Below are 21571 nucleotides of genomic sequence, written 5' to 3' on the forward strand. Positions count from 1 at the left end.
TGTTTTCTGCATTAACTCGGTTTCCCATAATAGTATCTAGCATTAACTCGCACCATATGGGCCTTGTTAATGTGTTTTACTTTTATCTATAGGAATATTCAGCTCCAGAAATGTGTTGCTCTTCATATCTGTCCTTTTAATGTGAAACCGGTGGGAACACAACAACTGCAGTTGGACATTTTAATAGGATTATTATGTGGTTTGCTTTTATCGGACTTAAGTAGTGTGCGGTTGTCAGATCCCCGTGGATTAGATGTCTGTCTGCATAATGCCGTCGTCATTTATGTTAATTATGAATATTGTGCCAATAATCTTCTGTCACGGTCCTGTTATGAAGGCGGATTGAGGTTATTGTTGCCCCTAAAATGAGACCAGATGTTTGTAATACTTTGCGTGGCCTCTAGGTGGCCATAGATCCTCTTCAGTAGGAGAAGAACATGGCTGAGCAGCACGTCCTCATTCCTGCTCTCAAACCAAACTTTACCAAAAAGCTTTGATGTGGATAGTGGTCATCGTAGTGTTGCACGTAGTGTTATTGTTGGTCATAAACATTTGATGAATTTATTCGTTCCAGTTAAGGGACTCAAGAGAAGACGCGTTCAAATCGAAGCAGCACAGTTAGAGAAATCTGCACGACCTAAGCTGAAAAAAAAGAAATCTAGATCCTACATATCCCATAATGCAACTTGTCTTTCATTATAGCATCTACAGCTCACCCGCTTTCAAAACACCACAACTCCAGTTTGTTGAACATTTGAGGCCTAAGCTGATATCACTGTGACATCATCAGTGTCCTTTTCTCAAACTCTATGAATCTCGGATCAGAGCCGCAGAGGAAATGAACCCACTGTTGTCACAGTGATGCAGCAGCGCCTCTAGTAAACCCACATGTAGTCCTTTAGGTCAAGGGGACCTTCTGTTTACATTTAGAGACTACTAAAAACACACAATGTAGAAATTTAGAGTAGAAAAAACCCCATAACCATAAACGATTAACACTCACGAAACATTTCTACTAATTCCGCAGCATTTCCCAACGTGTTATCCGCTGTGGCCGAGACGTAAATATCTGTGAGAATGTGCACCCCCAAACGATGTCAGCTCCCACACAGGCCATATGGCAGTGTGTGCCGGGCTCCGACTGCCAGCCCTCGCTCTCTGCACACGAGCTAACAGCTTGGTGGACACATAATTAATTTACTTAGGCGTCTGCCATTTATTTCCCAACCTACATTTTGTTAATTGGACAGAGGAGGTTAAAATCCAATGAGTGTCTCTGGGTATGTTAAGGCTACTAATTGCACTGAATTTACAAGATAGTGGTTGCTTAAGGCAATGCAGAGAGGGGGGGGGGTCGTTGAGGAGGAATGGAGCGAAAACATCATATGTTTTTAAGTAATGTTTTCAGTCTCGCTTGTTGAAAAGTCTGCAAAGGACCAAAGACTGTGACATTTCAATAAATATATCATTATTTGGAAGATATGATCCCTTTGATCTGTTGTTTTTGTTGCAATGGGTCATATCTGTCGTGCCCCCCATCTCTGTTCACCATTGAACAGTGCTGCTATTTCCTTTACAGAGCAATAACTGTCTTCCGCGACTGACGTTGAATCAGACTTTTTTTTGTTAATTCACTAATAAATGCAAATGTTATCAGGAGCCGACCAAGCAGCACAAATCTAGATGCCTCTTTTTTTTTTTTTTTTTGTATTTTGTAAACATCAAACGATGATGATGATGAAAGTTCTTATCTAAATGATCATAGAGATAAAAAAAAGACTATCAACAGAAACCGTTAATTAGAAATCCTGAATATGAAACGGGTCTCATTGTGTTACGTTATTATTTAATACGTCCCTCTGCACTGAATAATTAAAATCGACAGCGGCTAGCAAATAATTAGCCGAGAAACGTTGCGCGCCTTCCAACGCGATATCACGCTCCGTATATCGGCTGCCTCGTTCCCCCCGTGTCACAGGACTCTCTGAAGCCCGCGTCGACGTGTCCTTCTGTCCAGCAGACAAATGGGGGGTTAACGACGACCCAAATGATTGCACCCATTCAGGGGACCATCCAGCCGGCCAGCGCCTGCAGCAGCTGGGTGCAAGTGTTCGCACGGCGCCGCCTCGAGCTTGAGTAAAACAGGCCACGTTGTCCACGGCGGCAATCCCTGCTGTTGTTAATCACCTGCCCCCCCCCACCACACACCCCTCCCTTTCTCCCGTTCCTTCTCCTTCTCTCTCCCCTGCACTGATTTGCAAGCGCAGATTAATCAGAGCATGGGGGCCTTGATGAAATTTTGCTGTTATTGTTCCCAATTTTAGCAACATCTTTTATTGTCTTCATCATTCATGTACAGGAGGTGGGGGATGGGGGGGGGGCGCTGTGTCAATTATGCAAATGATGTTGCGCACTTTTGCAGATTACTTCGTTTGGCTGCCATTGTTTGCGAGAAATTTAATTATTAAATATTATTATGCTCGTGTTTTCTTTCAATTTTGCGGAGCTTTGTTTCAATTTGATGCCTCCTCCATCTGCTCTTCCTGCGCTCCGTGCCAGCCTTGCAGCAGCCGACCACACCAAGGCCAAACAAACTCGCCTCCCTTTAATGATTTTGAAGTTCTGAGCGCGCTCTCATCTGTGGGCTCCGGACGATGATTGTGGGGGGGAAAAAAAGGCAGACCACAGTCGGTTTAATCACCGGGAATTGAATTCAAGTTTATTCAAAATTGACATTCAATTATGTGGCACCTAATGATATTTTAATCTCTTTTCTTTAATTCCCAGGAATGGGCTTTTCAAAGGCTCTTGTCTGGCAGCAACACAGGCGGCCTGAATGAAGAATACAGATTGGTATTAGATCTGGCTGATGATAGGGAAATTAAAGCCTTTATAGTTCACACGTTCAGAGGAAAGGCAGTGTTGCCTTATTAGACATTTCAATCCCTGTTTCTTGAAGCCATCGCGCCCATCTTCTCTCTAACACCATCAGTTGGAAAATTCAGCAGGGCAGTTTTAGAAAGCATTTATCAACTTATTTGATACTGCTTTACTATTTCGGGTTGCGGAGAATCTGTCAGTCATAGATAGTCTGATTTTGTGGTTGGATCGTGCAGATTAATCAAAATATTAAAGATAAAAATGATGGCAAATCAGGTTGTGGAATTATTTTGTGGCCACGGCCAAAGAGGTTTGAACTGACAATCTGTCCACGCGACATCGGTCCAGCTCGGCCATATGCACCAGCTCTGAAACCAGTGTGGAGTCTCAGGAAATGAACTGATGGCAAATTAATGATTTTCTCTTTAGGTTTTGCAGAGCTTACAAGTCATTTTTAGATGTATATTTGACTATTGAAAAAATATGGAAAAAAACAGCTCAACAACTGGTGGAGCCAGAAAATGAATGATATTAAAATAATGCTCTAAATGATCACATGCATGATCACATGTATGATCACATGCATGATCACATGTATGATCACATGTATGCCATTCACTCAAACAGCTGGTCAGAGACTTGTGAAACATTGTAGAGAAACAAATCTATACAGGAAGACGTTTGTAGGTCAAATTAAAAAATGAATAGTTACATGTGTTTTACATCCGGAACGGCTCCTTTGGCAATTAGAGTCGCTAATAAACAAGCAGACTAATACGGGCTCTCTGGGGGGCCGGCGTCCATGTTTCTGCATTCAAAGGGGCCGGTCGGATCTGGAGGCAAACGTCTGTTTTAATTTATTTTTCCCAAGTCAAATTTATTTTTTTAAAGTAGTTTGATTAGATATCGATCCTGTATCTGCTGTATTTGCCTCCCACGGCGTCACTACCCCCCCCCCTCTTGCCTTTTGGCTGCGTCAGAGACATGATTGTATTTCTGCGACACACATTCCTCGACCAAAGCCCACTGGTGGATCTACACACACCGACGGCACCTTTTTGACGCCCGCCAACATAAAGGGACCGGACGGGGGCCGTGCGGCAGCCTCCCAGGCGGTCCAGTAAGGGGGGGGGGGGCGGCTGGTTCGTCGGGGGGCTGGAAAACATAATCCCCGGGGAGCACTTTCCCGCTGATTACGCAGTGACATTTCCCTGCCTTGTGGGATCCTTCTATTCCTGACAGCCGGGCGTGTTTCGCCGGCCTGTCCGGCGCCACTCGTCGTGTCTGCCGTGGTTGTGGCTGGGAGGAACAGCTGTCCGTGTTAACGAGGCCACGGCGGCGCAGACCAGTGAGGCGGCGGTGCTGGACTGGACCGGAGCACCACACGAGGCCCGGGGACACGTAAACAATGGCTTAATGAGGATGCGTGCCATTACTGTAATTAACACGGCTCACGTCAAGCACTGTCAGCTCTGGAGAGTTTCAGGAAAGGTCTTGTGTTCCACTGGAAAGGCTGGCGTGCAATGACTAGAGGCCCCGCCCACAGCGTGGAGCACGCTGCCTGCACACAGCTTAGACGCACGCCGCCATCTATGCCTAAAGAATTATCTACAACATTAAACTTTTATGGAAATATCTGTAATTCTTAGATTCTTTTCTTTGTTTAAATTTCTTTTTTAGGATTAATCTTAAGAAAAATAGGAAAACGCGACTAATGCCATTACTGTGTAATATTTCACATCAACCCGGGAAAAGCAACACGTTAAATGCTACGATAAGTAATCATTGCATGTAGGAAAACTCACACACCTTAATTTGTCCATTGTGAATATGTTGGCCACAAAGCCCTGCTCACCCTGCAGTAAGTGTACGCGTGCACAGACTTACAGCATGTCTGTAAACACGTCTGTGGAATTCAATAATCCTCTCCCACCATTCCTTGCGTCGGCAATATTTAAAGAGTGACGTAGCGTTCAGCCATTCACGAGAAATAACGATCATGACCGTGAAACGCAGATCATGTAAGTAACTGTTAGCATAAGTCATTTATAGTGCAACTTGTTAATAAAGTAATACTTTGAACCTGGTTGTTCACGTCGTCTGCATCACGCGAGGCTGTAACACCACACGAAGGCGTCTAACGTGTGCGTCTTTGTAGTCCGTCACGTCATGAATACGTAGTTTAGTGATTGTGGCGTCAGATTCGCTAAACACCGGTTTTCTTTACCTAAACCCTCATGGACAAACCATCTTTCCTTGACCCGATGACGTTCTCCACAGCTCAAGGAATAGTGTTTAGGAATAATTAAGGACAATTTGAATCCAGCGTTATTCCAGTTATTGGTTTAAAGTCCTTCCTCCTTCTCCAAGTGCAAACTGTCACTGTGTGTCATCCTTTAAAGTCAATATTCTCATGTGCTCCACTCTCCTGTTTGGAAATGACAATTCTGGATTCACTATTTTCCTGAGTGGGTTAGAATTTGTGGCTTTAACCAAATGCTGCATGCAATGACAACCTCATTATGTTTTTAAGTTCTGTTGTTTTTACAAATGACATATTCCTAATTTCAATATCCGCTGAGCTCTGAAGCCCCGCCCCCGCTCCTGCACAGCACTATCTCCTGCTTATTCAGTGTATTGAAGTCTATTAGAAAATTGAATGTGTTGTTTGTCCAAAATGCAACAACCTTGACACTGGGGGACAACCTTTGGTTCCCACAGATACACACTGCGAGTGTTAAGTAAATCTGAGGAACTGTTCTCGACACACACACACACACACACACACACACACGGCGAGATGCCTTGTTCCATAGTTGGTTAAAAGGGCTTTCGAGAACTGTACAAAGATTGTTTGAATGGTTGTTTTTTATCTTAAAATAGAGTTCCTAATTGGTTTGTTTTCTCTTAAAATAGAGTTCCTAATTGGTAGTCTCACAATCGGTGCTGTTTGAAGTCCGATGTCACCACTGTTTATTGAGTTTGTGGGTTCGCTCACTGAGGTATTTTTGGCCTTGGTGGCGCTCTGCATTCGCCGTCAGTTGTGGGGTCGGACGTTTGTTTCGGGCTATATTTGTAAATGAATTAAAATCCACTAACCGACTGTTGTTTTCGTAGGGCCGGACCGGTTTTCAAGGCGGCTTCACATCTGGAGAATCTGCATCTGTTGACAGGCGAGGTGAGTGCGGCAGTCCGTCACAGGTTTGTGTAGCACTGTGCTCTCGGTTCCAGGGTGCAGCAACAGGCGGATGAGGCGTGACAGACATTTCAAAGGTGCCATACTTGATTGAGGACCATGTGGTACAACACGTGTGTATCGTAGAAGTAGAGAGGGAAGTACCCCGCAGCATTCTTCTAAAACAGAGCGACCCGTTGAAGCCTTTGAGACGTTGCTTTGAATTCATTACCTCCGTCTCTCTGGTTCGGTTTGATGCTTCCGATGATCTGGGATGACTTGATAACAAAAGCTACGTCGCGGTGTGGATAAAGCAAATTATACTCTGTGCCGGAGCCGTGTTTTTACATGGAGGCAACGTTATTAACCGTTAATCACGGAGGGAAGTTGTCAGCGGGGGCGGCTGCAGTTTTCATAATGGCCTAATTTCTAGCAATCGCACACTAATTATATGCATTTGCAATCGTTGTGATTTGTCTTTGTGACTATGAGGAGAGCTTTTAATGTACGGTTTATAGTGCAGGGCTGACTTGTCGGGTTACGGCTTTAGAAAACACCATAGGGCATAACCGCCTCATAAAGCCGGGACACGACTGCAGCCCAATTAGGAAGGTAAATTCTCAATAGAATCCGATTCCTGTCGCAATGCTACAACTGGCCTGTGTGTATGAAACACAAATGAATCGACTGCAACTTGTGTGGAAAAAGTCTTTTTTTTCTAGATATTAAAAGGTATATTAGCTCATAAACCGGTAGGACACCGTGATTAAGGCAGTCTGAGCGGGCCTGAAGCCCTAATGAAGATACACAACATCAGTTTATCTACACGCTGCTGAGCCCGTCTGTGTCCGCTCGGCTCGGAGGACAGAGCGCTCCGTCCTCCATTCTTGAATTGAACTAGAATGGACTAACTTCATGGCGTCTTGTCTCTCCCAGAGGGGTGTCACGCCAAGCGCCGTGCTGGTGTCAGCGTTGATGCGTCCTTATTGTTTTTGTGACTGGGCCAAACCCGTCACCTTTGACCTCCAATGTCAAATGTCAGCCCAACCTGTTTGTTTTGCCTTTACCTCAGTCTTGTGCGAAATCCAAATCCCTCCCCTGAAAGCGACGCTAAATTAGCTTTGTGAAGAACCGAGCCGGCCAATGTGTCACCGCCATCGTCAAAACACGTCGGCCCGGCGAGGTCACGCGTTCCAACACGCGCGTTGTATAAACACACCGCTCGCAAAGCGATGAATGGAGCAGTGTGTGCACGTCAACAATTGATGACTCTGCAGCACTCAAAGTGGTTGTATAGCGCTGTGTCTTTTTAATTAGTGGTGAATTATTGAGGCTTACACAGCGAGCCATTGTTTGCTTTGGGTTGTGCGGGTGATGGAGCCACAGAGGTGCACGGGGGAGGGGGGTCAATTTTACTCATAGATCTTTCTCTTGCCCAGCCCCTGCACGCCTTTTTTTTCACTTTCACCTTTTTCACTTTTCAAGTAAATGTGCCCCGAGTTTGTGTTTCCAGCCTTTTGTCGGGGATGCAACGGTGACGTGATTTGTTTTGTCTGAAGATTCTCATCGTTTCAAACAGGACGAGCTTCCAGAAGGAGCTGAAGAAGGTGTTTCCAGCCGCACGGTCGGCACCTACAACCGGTGTTTTCATCCGCGTTTACAACAATGGCTGAAATCGGCGAAAGGAGGTAGATCTTATTTTGTATGGCGGGACAGGCGTGAACCTTTCACTGCCTTTTCTTCTCTCTCCATCTCTCATTTGCTCCCCACCCCCCCCCTCACATTCTTTCCCTTCAGAGAAAAGAGGGCTACGCATTAATGAGTCAATGCGGGGCTGTATTATGTTTAATTAGGTAGTTTATATAATGAGGTGTTCATTTCTAATGGAGAGACATGCTGTGAGCAGCACATCTGCAAGAATAAGTCAGGCAATCAGCGGCATGAGGACCCATGGAACTGCAAATGAGACTTACTTACTCAGAAATGAATTATGTCCCAGTGCCTCTCCGAAAGCCCATTAATTAAATCCTCTGGCATCAAGGTCTTTTTCTTAATTTCATGTTCCATTAGCATAATAAACACAATTTGAGTTAGCACAATGTGATCAGTTTAATGGATGCTATTTATTTTACTTTATTATTTAAAGCTCTGGTAATGGGGGGAGGGGGTGAGTAGGAACATAAATATATCTCTATGGCTGCCTGCATGAAAAGGCTCCCATCAGGCCCCGATGCTCCGTTCAGAGGCCCCACACGATCGGAGTGCTGCGTGTGCTGAGGGAGAGGTGTTGCATGGCTGTGATTTCAGGTGTGTGTGTGTGTGTTTCACGTTCATTAAAAACGGGCCTGTGGTCTTCTATGTCACAATCTCCTTTCTCATGATCTTTGGTGCACAGCACGCTAGTTCTTGCAGCTAAGTGGGAGAATTAGGATTTGGAGGCATTCTCACACACGCTGCAATCGGCAGCGGCAGGAATCTACGGCCCTTCATTAAAACCCCACAAGCACTTACTGTATGTCAGTGAATTTGTTTTGGCCTCGGAGCGGCACCCCAGAGGGGAGATATGATTAGCGTTATTGTTGAGGACAGGTACATCATTATCTCGATGCACCTCGGCCATCGGCGAGTTCCGTGGCCATGCTCCCTCCTCTGACTCGGGCACCAGCACGAGACATAATCTCTTCTCAGGAGCAGAAATCCACTTAATCATGTACTCAAGTTTCAGGGACCTGCCCCCGAGTGCTCCCTGTTTAGACGACTGCTCGCCAGAAACCTGCCGCAATGTTTTAAGTTCGCCAAATGAATCGGCTAATGGATTAGGAGGTATGGAGTGTCCTACTTGAACTGAGATGGGGCACGCATTTCTAAATTGTGCCAGACAAGGACAAGGAGAAGCTTTTTTCTTTTTTTTTCCTCTTTCGATACTTTTTTTCTTTTTGCCCCAAATACTGTGAAACTTCCTCCTCCATTCAGGGGTTCATTAGACGTCCCAGTGGCTTGAGAAGAGAATAACGAGCGATAGTTTGCTGTTACTGACATACAGTGTTGGTCTAGCCAGCTCGCGCACACACATACACACACACACACACACACACACTCTTTAGGCTACACAACAGCGCCTCGTGCGCACAGAGACAATGGAGTTACCGAGACGTCTTGGTCCCATAGATGCAAAGGAGGTATGGTATTTTAAAAGGAGGGTGGTGGGGGGGGGGGGTTTAAAATAGACTCCCATTTTGGACAATGTGAGTGACCAAAAGTCGGCGTGTTACTTTGGCATACCTCGTCGTAATGGACATTAAAGTGGGGTGATTGAAGGAGAACGGCTCCACGTGTCAAGTGTTGAGTGAAAAACACATGACACCAAAACCCATTAGTGTCCTCTGGAGAGCCGATGCCCAGAACTCTCCATCCTGCTCCTCCTCCTCACTCCAGACTGAGGGTGCTGCTCCTGTCTAAAGACACTTTCTGCTGCAGATAAAAGGCCTTACGATTAGCCCAGGGGTTGAACTGTGCTCCATTCCAGTTTCACTTTTCTTTTGTAAAATGAGAACTTGAAGTGATGTCAAAGTCTGTTTTTCTTTGTAGTCCAGGAAATCATCCAATTATCTTTTCACTGGCTCTTTTATTGGAAATGCTGATGCTCAGAGATGGTTTGCCTTGATGTTTATTGCATGGATTTGGATTGGCAGTTCTTTTTTAAAGGAAATCCAACTTGGATTATCTTATTGCTCACTATGGATTGTTGGAATCTATCCACCTTTCTGTCCACCTTTCTGTCCCCCTCCGTCTCACTGTCTTTCTTTCTGTTTATCCACCATTTTCTTTTTTCCTCACACTGCCTCTGATGGTCGTAATGGGACCACAGAAGGCTGATTGGTTCAGCCCACACGGCTAGAGGAGCTCTTCTTCTGCTCCCCACTAGTTAACCCATCCTGGTGGATACTACAAATAATAGAAATAGAAAATGGGTGTATTTTACGTGGTTAGCCTTTAATACACCTGGACTCTCTCTCTCACACAAGCAAACATACATGCAAAGGACAATGTTCTCATTTATTGTCCCGCCCCCTCTTAGTAGTCATGTGATTCTATTTTAAGAAGCACAGTTTTACAGATCTGTCCTTTTTTAAATTAACCAATACATTGGTCGACAAAAAAAACACGTAAGTGTGAGTCCATTAGGAAGAATCTCCCGACGAATCAAGAGTATCGTCTACTGCTCGTCTAGCTGATGAAATGCATCCGTCCCATCGGATGAAAAGTGGACCGGGTCCCTGTGACTGCGGGCCGAGTGACTCTGGGACGGTCTTCGGCAGAGGAAAGACGGCTGCTATACGCACGCAGCCCAGCAGGCCACGGCGACTTGACGTTAAAGAGGCTGACCGTGACTATTATTTTTTCCCCCTGTGTACATTCTGAGTGGCCCAAGACAAAGGATTGCTCCTGAGACCAAACAAGTTATTTTCTCCTAACTATTGCTGTATTGTAGGTGAAAACATCTCCTGTTGACCTAACTACGCTTTCGGGTGAATCAAATTAGATTCAAGTTTGTGTTTTCATTTTGTGTTAAAACTGACGTAACTTAACCAAGCAAAATATATATACAGCTGTGTATAAATCATAAACCGATCTGACCTTCAGTCCCGCTGCTAACAGACGTCTCTGTTTGCGTTGGTGTTTCTAAACACCCTCTATTAAGAGTGTTTGACACAAAAGGGGACATGCGCGGATCAATAGTGGAGCCGTGTGCTTGTGTTACCCCGAGAGTCCCGCTGGCCGTTGAGTGGCGCCATGAGCTCATAGCTAATGACTGAAGATCGATGGCCAGGAAGCCGGCTGTGGTTGTCGCAGCGTTATGTTTACCAAACGGCGGCTGATGCTCCACCCGAGGGAGGGAAAAACGCGCTCGCTAAATCCCTTTGCCGGTTGTGGTTTTTAGTTGCTTATTGCATTTTCAGCCGACCTAACAAGTCCCTGATTGTATTATTAAAACGTGTCAGTCCATCAGCTGTACAAATAGCATGCGACTTTTCCCAGCATTCAGCAGACGCTGTCATATTCATTAGGGGCTCAGTCGCTGCCCCAAACAGATGAGATTTTCAACTTAAACATTAGAAACAAATTTAGTGTAGAAAAGTAATTCACGAAGATAAGAAGAAGTTTTGAGCTTCATGTTTCTCCCAACACAACCAGCCACGACCTGGATGTCATGTTAGAGGGTTGAGGTGCGTTCGGACATCCGATCTCATGCGTATCAGCCGATAACGTCACATGGTCCAATTCCTATGTACTTTCCTTTTGTGGAATCCAGGTGATGGAATATAGTGCAGTGATCATGGCCATTAGAGGCCACAGAGCCGCTCTGCGTGATCGTTTCACCCTTTTAATGGCAGTAATAACGCTCAGCGGCTCTTTCTAAAAGAGGTTATGGTGCCTGGAATATTCACCGTTTGTAGAAAAAGGAACCGGTGATTGTCCTGCTTTTTGAAAAATGGGGGCAAAAATGGCACGGCCCCCGTCAGGAGTAAATCAAAAAGCTTTGTACTAATGCATCTCGTCTTTAAAGCGCTCCCTCGCGGTCAGCGACGTCTCGCTGTGAAGAGAAATTGGAAATGAGTCCCCGTCCCACCCTGAGCCTCTGTGGTTTCACATTCAGACAGCAGCTCATCCACTCCTATTTGGTTCTTCTCGCAAACATGCAGACTTATTATTACCCTCCCACAATGAATTGCTCCAGAGGGCTGGGGAAGCGCCGGCCTCAGTTTGTGTAACAGTGGCATCTTGGATGTCATTAGGGGAGAACTATGCAGGGGGACAGCAGATCGATGGATTCCACCACAGAAGCATTAGTACACTCTGTGTGCGATCATTTTACCGCACAACAACACCGCCTGTGCGTCTCTTTACTGGAAACAAGTGATGCTTTGTTGCAGCGAAATGAATCCGCTGAATTCATAACCCCAATCGGATATCCAATTGGCAGTCGCTGAAATAATTGCGCGGAAGCCTGCGAATGAAAAGAGTGGCGGGACGCCCGTTCAATATCCTCTCGTTTGACTTTGATTTAATCGTAGTCGTTTTCGATCCTTTCTAATCCACAAGAACAAATTTGAGTGGGCAGAGAAGTGGGTTAAGGATATCAGCACGGCGGTTGTTTTTAGAGCGGGCGACTGTGCGTTTGTCTGCGTCGTGATGACCTCCTGGAGATCTATAGAGTTCTCTGCAATCCAAACATGATCGACATGTTTGGCCTCAGCAGTCCTACCATGCAGATAATATGCTCTCACATTCGAAATGCTGAAACCCCAAACTAATATGATCCATCAGGGTACACATCTGTCATTTGAATCTATAGCAAAGTGGCGTCTTGACATGGATTACTTTGACTGTTAGGTTACAAAATATTCCCATGGTACAAGTCTGTACACAACGGGCTTACGTTTGGGTAGCAATGAGCGGCGGAAGGTAGTCATTATGGCAAAAATCACAATAACAATTACTTGGGGCCATATTGAGATCACGATTACTCATTAATTTTGGCAAAATCATGCATTTTTAAAGGAAATGTTGTCCATTTTTGGAAAGATGCGTCAATATTGTGCACTTTGAAAGCCAACCTAAGAGGTTATGAAGTGTTATGTGCTGTAATACTGTGTCGCATAGATATGAAGCGGGATGACTCTCCAAAGGAGTCCGTCCCACAGACCATGGTAACCTAAAGAGGGACTGTGTTTAGACGCTCCGCCACCCCGGGGGCAGCAAAGGGCTGCTGGGAGGTTCACCCCATTCCTTACCCAGCCCACCTCTAGCCGCCCTGTTAAAGAAAGAGCCCGACCCAAGCCGGCTCTCCCTCACCACCAATCGGAGGGTGTGTTTTTGTTAGGGTGGGACTTTAAGTTGGTTCAGATTCACCAAAGTCTCAATCGCACAACAAACTAACCTGTTAGTCTGAAAGGGCTCCTGTGAAGGCGATGACACTGTTCTCCAAAGGCTCTTTTCCTTTTAGCTCACTTGTATGTATAACTGTTACCCAACTATCATAATCATTTTTCTGGTCTCTTGTTCCATTGATCAATTCAATGTCTCATGGTTCTACGTTGAGAAGGACAATTGCAAATTAAAGATTCCACATCCGTGTAATTGAAAGACATCTTGGAGTTTCTTTCTGAATTAGAAGCAATCTCCCCTTGTGTCGTATTCAGGCTGAAAACCTGGAAATCCAATCAGTTCCCTTTTGCCCAATATGTCCTGAAATGCAAAGTCGCGTCCCCTGCGGGGGACGATAAATATTTCGGAGAGGTTGTATCAGTTAAGTGACACGGTCGCAACGAGAGGAGCTTGCAGTCTGAATTAAAGCTGTGCTCTGTAGCAATGCTGTGGCCGCATTAGATTAGCCACAACCTGTAATCTGTCACTTAGCTGCAGCAGGCCTCGCTGTTGCAACTGATGTAAACTGCTGCTGTCTGGCCGCAGAGCTGGGGAGTGTAATGGGGATTCATTGATCCGCTGGTCTTTAGCTGATTGAGTTAGATAATTAAAAAGCCTCTCGTATCAGTTCCATTAAGGATTGTTTGTGTTGCTCCCCTCCTTGCCTCCTTGTTCTTGAACAACAAAACTTTGGGCTCCAAAGAGCTGCTGGAAAACGAGCAAAACTGTCTTTTTGAGCCCATTTTTTAATGTACTCTTTATTCTATTGGATGGTGCGATCGCTGATGGTCTGAGCTCGATGAAACGGACTCGCCGGTAGGTCTAACGTAGTCTTTGTAATGTCCTCCACTGCTTACTGAAGAGAGCACATTGAGCTTCCCCGTGGGCTTGTGGTTCCTTGGTGCCAGTTGCGACGCATCTTATTTGAGACATGAAGTCGTACTAAATTGTACCGCTTCGGTGAAATCTAATCTGGTTCATTCCTTCCACTTGTGTAGTAGCGCGCTGGCGTTGAAGCGGACGCCTCCCCTTTTCCTGCCAAAGTTAAATTTGGAGACCCTAATGAGCCGAGGTGACACATGGCAGAGAGCTACCGGCTCTCCTGCGTTACCCCACTGCCACTTAGCTATGGGGACCATAACAACATGTTTATTGATGCCCTTTTGGAACGGGCCTTTAGATGAACTGTAGTTTTTGTCCCTTGTTTTAGGTCTTGCATGCTACCGCTTGCTCCAAACCGAGATCACAGAGATGGTTGCGATAGAATATCATCTTGCAGCCTGCAAAGGAACCAAAAGGCATCTGTGCAGATATTAGGTGGCGGTTGTCATGTGCCAGGATCACCCCCCCCCCCCCCCCCCCATCCCCCCTCCTCCCGGAACAGGATCTGCGGTGACTGTGCTGTCCTGAAGCGTGCGGGCGGAGGTCTGCTTTGTGCCTCCTCCAAGAGGCCGGCTGTCCTCTGCTGTCACTGGCAGCAGCGCAGCGGCTGTGGCGTCTGCGGCAGCGTTGAAAATAGCCGCGCCGAGCTCATTAGCAGATTAGGTGTTGCGATGGATCCGTGCGGTCTGAGCCGAGCGGCCCGACATTGTTCCTCCAGGACGGCAATTACGGCTGATTGACGTGTTGGCACATGGGGACGGAGGGGCGGAGCCCGCGGCGCGCGCCCGCAGAGAGGCGCCACGTGAAGGGCAGAGTAACCGTCTCCACTTCAAGTACGGCATCATCACAACGCGCTCCATGTCGGCGGCACCCGGAGAGAGACATCTACATCCGTGGTTGTGCGCTCGCGTCCGTTTGGAGCCGCTGACGTCGGCGGTTGAGGTTTTAGTGCTCATGGCTCAAATGTAGCAGCCGGTCGTTCTTCGCCGTGACTCTTCTTTCCTTGCTCACCTGAACTCAGCGGCAGCGGTCTACTGTTCCGGTCTTAGTTTCAGCCAGCTTTCGCCGTTTGATCGAGGATGTCTTGCGCTCCCGCGCCCCCCCCCTCCTCCCTCCACTCGTCATGGCCGCTAATCAAATGGGTTTGCCCTTTTTGAATAAATGTTGCCTGTGATTCCCAATGACACCCCTCCCCCGCTGCTCCATTTGAAAGAGAATTATTGTGAGTTTCACATGACTAAGTCTCTTAAATGCTACAGTTTGATCTGTGGGTGTTTTAAACTGGAAAGGAAATATTAAACCTTATTTCACAGCATCAACGGAATGTCAGTGGTGGAATATTAGAGAATATTAGATTATTTTGCAGAATGTGGAAGACTGCCAACTTGGCCTCTGATCATGATCATATGTTTCTTAAAAATGGGTCAAATCACAAAATTGGAGCATCCTCAAACATTCGTAAACGTCGTGTGATGTGCGTGTTTTAAGTTTGGGGCCCGATAAACATGTGGAATGAAGGCTGGTGGGAGGGAGGGCAACTCTCACTATATATGTAGTATATGTATATGAAATAGGACGCTGATGGGATGATGTTATGATATGCACCCTTTGTGGCTTGGCCCAGGTCAGAGCTTCTCAGGGTGTCGTGTACCTTTTTAATCCGTAGTGTGTTAAAAACATTGTTTAACATCGGCGCTCATCTACATATTGAATGCAAACTCCAATTAGATCTTAACCCATTGCCTACAAAAATACACCTCTCTCTTTGGCATTTATAAAAGATTTAAACAGGAACAAAATCTCTGCAACTAGAACCATCTTATCCCGTCTGCTTGGGGGTCCGAGTCGGAGTCTGAAGCCCAAAAAACAACTGAACAAACTGAACCGTTGAAAAGTCACTTAATGATCCATGGAAGAACCAAACCTCTTGGAGCATGTCTGCCTGTCTGCTGGTTATGAATCCAAAGACACAAGGGGGGTGATGTATTAAATATCCGTGTAGAGATGTACATGCTCCCCTGGGAAGTAGAAATCACAACACACAGAAAACAAAGGATTTACAATAAAACAGGAAACGGAGCAAAGTGAGAAATTGATTGTCCACAGAGAATGAAAATCAACACACAAGAAATGCTAATAATGATGGGGAAAGATAACTTTTCGTTCCAGGGCATGTACCTCACATATACCGTCTATCTTGTGCTTCCTCAGCGTTGAGAACTGTTTCATAGGTCAAAGGAAAAGTGCCCTTATTAGTCTTAGTTTGCAAAAAACGAGTGAAGTGGATGACCTTCCAGTCAGTTCACCCAGAGTACGCCGTGCTCCGGTTATCGCACAAAATAACAAAAGTATATTTTAAAGTTTCTTGATGACTGTTATGATCAATACATTGTTCTGTGTCAGCATGTCAGCAGCACCGGGGCGATCCATACCCGGGGTATTAAAGAGACTTAAAGAGACTCAAATTAAGACGGAAGACTTTTCTGTCTGCTGCTGGCGCTAACAAACGCACATTCAAGGATGCTCTTTGCTTCATAAACTGCACTGCAAGTTTTATTTATTTTTTATTTATGTCTGTTTTGACTCGTTTTTAAATTTCCTTTTGCCTGATGTTTTGATGGATTTAATGTTTTTTTTTTTTAAGCACTTGACTTGTGCTATACAAATACATTTGGATTTATTCAATCTCATTTATCTATTTAATTTTCGGGGTGCCAAAAGTTAGTCTTCCTTTTTAGATGTGAGATAGAATTTTGCTTTGTTCATGCTGCTCCCCGAGCAAACACACGTGTTTATGCTGGCACCTGTTCATATAGAAGAAAAATAACTTTATAAATGTTAACTTGCCTGACGATGTTATAATCATGGAGAGAAACTTGATTTTCCACAACAAACTAGATGAAACGTTAATTCCCTGGCTCTGGCAAATAGCTTTGGTTTTTATTTAAAATGTCTTTAAACTAAGTTTAAGTTAAAATTTACAACTATACGTCCGTAGGGAATACGGCTGTTAAAAAACTTTGTCTAAAGTGCTATAGACTACTTTTACTTTTAATCCATTACAATGCGATTAATCACAAAGATTTATGGGATTGATCGCAATTAAAATTGGTAATCGTTTCTCAGCACTTATTAAAATATTTTTCAGCTCCAGTTGGAACGATGAAACTCATTCAGATATTATATGTGAAGAAAAGGCAGGATTGGATTCCTCATCCATTGTTTTAATACATTCATGGCAAATTACGAGTGCACATATGATCCTAGCCAGACATGTTTTTTACACTGATTTTAAATTTGCATTTTTATTTTATATATTAATGTCTTCCCTATTCTGTGAAATTTTAGTGCCTGTTTTTCTCAGCTCAAGCTCTTTTTGTAGGTCCGTGATTTAGAATTCTGCTGGGATTCAGTTAAGACAGCAGGCATGAATAAATAAACCCCACGTCTGTTTCTTGATCTACAAGTTTCAATGTATGAACATGTTTTTACATGCCAATCCTCAATTATAAATAATGAACTAATACGTATGACCGGAGATCATTTTCTACTTTGCTAATGCAAGCGTTTGAGGTTAACTGGATCAGGGCTTTAAAAGGAGATCGTGAAGAAATTTAAATGGATATCAAAATTGGTAACAATGACAGCAGCACTGCCCTGTACACTCTTAATGACGAGTCACATAAGGTGATATAGTAAAATGAAAAGCGGCGTTAGGTAGCGCTGAACGACCGCAATAATCCTTACAGTATCATCCTGCTCAAAACCCACGATTTACAGTACCAAGCTAAAGTTTACACACTTGAATGAGAATGTGTCCAGACCTTTGACTGGTACTGTATATGTATGGATATTCACTGAAAATGATATATAATGACATGTATATGGGCTAGTGAACAGCTGATGGGAACCTTTCAGCCTTTCAGCCGATCCAGTCGTTTTTAACCCATTTTTAAGCCGTGGTGCGGAATCAAATTCACCATAATGCAACATTTCCTGCATTGATTGATTGACATGAAATAATACTTCAAACATTGATTATTGATTCTGGCCTAACCCAAAATGAAGTATTCAGGGAGTGAGCAGCGGACTTTCAAAAAATATATATATGCATTTTTAAACCGCGTTAAACGCAATAACGCGTTAACCTTCGCCAGCAGTTGTATTTCATTTTGAATGTTTCAAATATGGAAATCTGAATTAATATAAAGTTAATAATGGTACAACTAATGCAGTCTTACTTCCCTGCTAACGCTCTGCTCTGCTGCACTCCCACGCGTACTATTGGAAAACCTGATACACCTCAAATGGTACAGTGCAGCTCAAAAAAGTCAAATGTGTTTTTGTTCGCTGAGAGTGAACTGTGTGTCAGAAGAAAAACACCCCACAGCCAAAGGGCTTTATTCAGGAGCAGATAAATGGGTACATGTGTGCACGAATGCTGCCGATGCCTAAAGGTCGTGGGGCTTTCAAGGCACACAGCTTCCTGATGCTTATCGACGCGCTCACACAGCAAAGTAATGCACGTGTGAATGTGTGCAAAAAAATGTACATTTAGTGAGCGATAATAAGCTGATGTGCTCTAACTACATTTCTGTTATTCTATTGAAATGTGTCTTAACAAAGAGACTATCCTATTAATATTTGTAAAATGTCTATCGTGCTCTTTTTATGGAAGAAAACTAACTTTGAAAGTAGGTCACCCTTAACATTCGGTTCCAATCGCTATGCAACGTTGTGTGGCGTTGGGCTGACAGCCCCCCCCCCCCCCTCCCCCCTGTGAGCCATCATAGCGGTCTATCGTTACAGAGCTGCAGATTGAGGACGACAATGTCGCAACACATTTCTCTTTCAAAGGGCATTACTTGACCACCTGTTGTCACCGAGTGCAAAGGTTCCCCACAGTTTCCTTTTAATGAATCATCAAATCTTCCTCTTAGTCCCCTTTTCGCCTTTGATTATCACCACCCTGCAAACAAAGGCGACTGGGGGCGATGGGAACATGAACACGGCCCGTTGTTTGCTCTTTATTTGTAAAGTAATACGTGTTGGCGCCGCACTGAAGGGCGTGTCGTAAAATGGAATTGTGCTTCTAACTCATTTGTTGTATACCAAGCGACGCGGACACGACTTATAGTACGAATGAGATTTCTTAAATAGATAATTGGCAAAGTGGGGGATTTTTGCCGATAACTCTTGCGCCGTGTTTAATGCGCACTTTGAGGGAGCATCATTTGTGCTCGTACTCTTGCCGCATAGATGCTTGGATATTGTTCGTGTTGAGACCAGGAGCAAACCTCACCGCAGTGAAAACTTGATGGAACATTTTCAAATTGGAGTAAAACGGAGTTAAAGTGTTCCATAATGTGTTTGCTACATTATGATGAATATGCCCCTCACGGCCTGTTAAAAGCCTGAGCCTGACATGCAGAATAGCCGTAATCCACTCTGTGCGCCTCCGCGTTGCTTGATTTGACTTTTATTGATGTAGATTTCGGATGGCATCTGTTCTCTAACTACTTAAGCCTGAATACGCCTCGGCGTCGGCCTTTATCATTTGATGAATGTTTTTTTTTCCCCCCCCTGAGTGCACGTCGAGTCCCCTTTTACAGGAAATCCATGGCTTTTACCAAAAACAAAACAAAAAAAAACCCTGTCGCACCAGGAAGTAATCTCATAATGAACACAACAACAGTTTCCACAGCGCCTGCCTTTGTCCCCGTAATGCAAAGCGCGGGTCCAGTCCTCCTCTGACGGAGTCATTTAATCACCGGCCGAGCGGCCGAGGATGAGAGCCTAATGACCCGCGAGCCACAAGCAAGTGTTGCAGCCGGTGTTAAACCAAAACAACAAAAAAAAAGCTTTTTACGCAATAGCGTATCAATATTTTAAAGCAAAGCCACTGTGCCCCCCACCCCTTCCCCCTCTAAGTGGATTAGCTGCGTGATGTGTTCCGACAGTGGGTTGTTAGTGATACTCCATTTGCTTTGTCCATCATCTGACGTTCCCTCGGTAATCCGCCGAGCAGCGTTATATTTCATAATTTGTTTTGCTATCAGGGCTGATTTGTAAATGTGCAAATTCTAATTAGCTCCAGCGACTGTTTCTAATTTATTAAATATTAAGTGATTCGTGCGGTGCCGTCTTTCTTTACATCCCGCGGATGAAAGTTTGTGGTATGCAAATTCAAATTGCCTTTCAGATGTCAGCAATTCTTTTCTTTTTTTTTTTTATGTCTCCTCTTGCGACTGAAGCCACTTGCTGTTTGTTTGTCCTTAAGTTGATATTTATTCATCTGCAGTTGTGTTTTAGCCTTTCAACACAACTTTTACTGCGTCAGGCTTCGTTTAACTTCGTTACTGTTGTCTGAACAACAGAGGGGGCTTTGCGTTCTCTTTTGTAGCCCCCCTCCGCCCCCCCACACACGGTCTTTAATGCTTTCATAGTCTACCAACCAGGGGCCCGGTTTGCTAACACATCACACCTAGAACCGGGACTAACTCCTCTTTTCACACTCGCATGGTGTTTAAATGTTATCGGCTTGTGCTGAATGTGCACATGCATGTACGTGTGTGTTAGTAAGTCTGTAATATTTGTAAAATATGCATGCTCGTTTATGGCTGCATGCTAATGTGACACCTCACCAGCTACTACTCATGTATCCCAAAACGGGTGTTATGTGGACATTGGACATATTTACAACTTTCACACTGGCTCTGAATCTCACGGTTGAGCCCATGTGGCCTTTTCTCACGCAGCACACGGTGAACCCTCCGCCCTGCTCGGTACGAGCGGTATGGTGTCCTACGAGGCGTCTGGACGGGCCGTCCGTCACTTTGTGCTTTGTGTTGGACAAAGGACGGACGGTCAAGCGCGCCTGCTGCCACGTAGTTCATTATCACGCCCGGTCGGGGGACCTGCGAGTGTTTTGGAGACGGGCCGCAGGAAGGCGAGAGAGGGGATTGGCGGTTGCGTGTGCGGCGTGACGTAACGTAGTCCTCCCAAGGAACATTCAGGCCGACTGTTTACCTTCGTGAAGCCAACGCAAACACCGGATATGGTGCAGAGGGGAAAGCTGCAAACACATCGTCAGGAGCCAGAAGAGGGAGGTGGTGGGAGGATGGGCCCAATATATTTGCAGATCAAAATGTGTGATTGATATTTTGTGGGGACTTTAGTTTCCTTCAAACACCGTTACTCATCCTACATCAATAAACAAAGAGGCAGCCGAGGCGAAGCAGAGCACAGCCGTCATTATCGGCTGCTGCTGCAGCTTCTTAAGAGGCTCTTAGCCGGCTCCTCTACAATCCTTCACCTCGCAATGTTTTATGGAACTGTGACTATTTTGTGCTCCCCGGAGGTTTTGCAGACCTTGATCATCCTGCTTCCTGTGCTTTCGCTCCTCTCGCCTCTTAGTTACTCTTTCACTCTCGGCTTTGTGCGATTTTGAAATGTTTTTGAATGCCATTTGTACTCGGCTGATAGACATTCATCGAGCGCCCACTTATCTTCATACTAATTAAGTTTCAAGCAACACATCCATCAAGCTATTGAGGCCGGTAATTTACTATCTGTAAGGCTCCTCAGAGTGACGCACAATGTGCTGGCTTCTTATTTCATCGCAATCATTGTTGAGAAAGATCTTTCTTTCTGACTTACTGTAGATGTGTTGCGTTGTAGATATTTGATACAATAGGTCCAAAT

The 21571-nt window shown here is 44.9% G+C and overlaps 1 protein-coding gene across 1 annotated transcript in view; it reads left to right on the forward strand.

Moving 5' to 3' along the window:
- Positions 1-21571, forward strand: part of LOC144411429 (uncharacterized) — a 113193-nt gene that overhangs the window by 6281 nt on the left and 85341 nt on the right. Inside the window, exons 3-4 of the mRNA XM_078108082.1 lie at positions 5998-6058; positions 7635-7743. Coding sequence (XP_077964208.1) covers positions 5998-6058; positions 7635-7743 — 170 coding nt within the window. The remainder of the gene's footprint in view (positions 1-5997; positions 6059-7634; positions 7744-21571) is intronic.

This window comes from Gasterosteus aculeatus, chromosome 8 (genome assembly GCF_964276395.1).
Source record: "Gasterosteus aculeatus chromosome 8, fGasAcu3.hap1.1, whole genome shotgun sequence".
Lineage (NCBI taxonomy): Eukaryota > Metazoa > Chordata > Actinopteri > Perciformes > Gasterosteidae > Gasterosteus > Gasterosteus aculeatus.